We start from the raw sequence: 1,772 nt of genomic DNA, 5'->3' as shown, positions 1-1,772 counted from the left end.
TGCCTCAATGCTGTCTCTAGATCATTGCTAGTCCTGCAGCCTCACCCTTGAGGACATGGCACTGCCTGAGAAGCACACTATCTCCAAGCAAACATTGACACTGGCTTCTTTCTTTTTTATAAGTTAAATCATGTGATCTAACTATCTCATTCCTTTCAACAGAGAGACAAAAAAAAAAGGAACAATCTTTAATGAAAGTCATGAAAAACTTGCCAAAAGTCATACAGAAAATGGTAAAGCCTGATTAAAACTCCAATTTCCAAAATTCCAGACCAGTGGGATGTGATTCTATGAGGGAAGGAGGACTAAGAGGAAGAAGGAAAGCCAGAAAGCAGCTTAGGCAGCTGCTTCAATCTTTGTATCCAAAGTAGAGCTGATAGTCTGGGTGGCCCCCATCCCTCATGCTAGCCTTGGGTCTTATGTATGGTGCATCACATATTGAAAAAAGAAAGTGTTGAAAGTACTCCATCTGAAATGTTGTGAGGACATAAGGAGAGGCCCTGAAGAAGTTATTAACTGTTAGGTAAGTAATAACCTAACTGGTCCCTTCACTGTGCAGCTTGGCTCCCTGTATGTAGAGTTAGGACAGAGTGGGCCACACAGAGACAAAAGGTCAATAGCCATTTTATTGAAGGCATCATCATAGGGCAGGTGGCCAGGGCTGCTCAGTCAGCTCTGCCATGGAAGGGGGTAGGCACACACTGAATGAGGAAGGCCCAGAGTTCTACCTCTACACCCTCATTATTCTTAAAATTAGGACAAAGCAGACCTCCTTGGCACTCCAGTCCCTAGCTACCTCCCCAGCGTAATAAGGCAGAACAGAACAGGAGAGGGGCCTAGGATGGAACATGTAAGATTCAGGCACCAGCTCCTGAAGGTGCAATGTCTTATCCCAATCCCCTAACCTGTGCCGCTCCTTCTAAGGAAGAGCTTGAGTAAGGGATGGCTGTGGCCCAGCCCAAAGCTGCTGGGAACATGTGAGTGTGGGTGGGAGACAATGGGCTCTCATGAATGGAATGACAAGAACATAGAGAAGACCAGGAGGGGATGGGAAATTTCCCAGGATGGGGCAGGGCTGGCAAAGAGGTGGGCCACAGCCACATTGGGGTTGCCCTGAGTGGGCTCAAACCACTTCTGTATACACCGCCCACTGCCGCGGTGTTCAGGGCTTGCCTTGTAGGAGTTGCTCCAAATCTTCTCACACAGGTCAGCTGGTGTGGGGAAATAATGGGGGAAGGGGCTACAGTGAGCCCCTTCAGGGCAGCGGTTCTTCCCTGTGGGAGATCAAGGCAAAACTTTACTACTACCATCATCTCTACTACTCCCACTCCCACACCTCCAGAATTTGCCCAGGGTTGGGGAAACTCCCAGGGGCCTGCTTCCTCCCTGACCCTGTGGAGCACCCTCACCCCGACTCCATTCCCAGCCACCCTGCCAGTTGGATTTGCATGTGTACGACGTGCGACAGTCGGCCCACCACTGCTCACAGTCCTCCCAGCACAAGGGAACATCCATAATACGCTCAACCTGCCCACGTGGGTCCACCTGGGTGGAGGCATAGAAACAGACAAGAATAATTAATAGCACTAGTTTAAAGACTACTAATGGCTACACTTGTACCAGGTACCATCTGTACATCATCTCTTATTACACTGTCTATAAATTTTATTATTATTTTATAAATTAGAATTGTTGTTGTTGTTGTTATGTGCCGTCGAGTCGGCCCCGACTCATAGCGACCCCTCCTTGGGTTTCCGAGGCAGTATCACTAC

General features: G+C 48.5%; 1 protein-coding gene across 1 annotated transcript in view; it reads right to left on the bottom strand.

Annotated features, from left to right (window-relative positions):
- Positions 1–1,005: 1,005 nt before the first annotated feature.
- IZUMO1R (IZUMO1 receptor, JUNO) overlaps positions 1,006–1,772 on the bottom strand; it is a 5,378-nt gene continuing 4,611 nt past the window's right edge. Inside the window, exons 3-4 of the mRNA XM_007938098.1 lie at positions 1,410–1,545; positions 1,006–1,274 (exon numbers count right to left, since the gene is read on the bottom strand). Of these exons, the coding sequence (XP_007936289.1) occupies positions 1,006–1,274; positions 1,410–1,545 (405 nt within the window). The remainder of the gene's footprint in view (positions 1,275–1,409; positions 1,546–1,772) is intronic.

This window comes from Orycteropus afer, unplaced genomic scaffold (genome assembly GCF_000298275.1).
Source record: "Orycteropus afer afer isolate SDZICR_OR568_19922 unplaced genomic scaffold, OryAfe1.0 scaffold00047, whole genome shotgun sequence".
Taxonomy (NCBI): domain Eukaryota; kingdom Metazoa; phylum Chordata; class Mammalia; order Tubulidentata; family Orycteropodidae; genus Orycteropus; species Orycteropus afer.
Note: the sequence above shows the minus strand (reverse complement) of the source record. Positions and strands in the feature narration are given on the sequence as shown.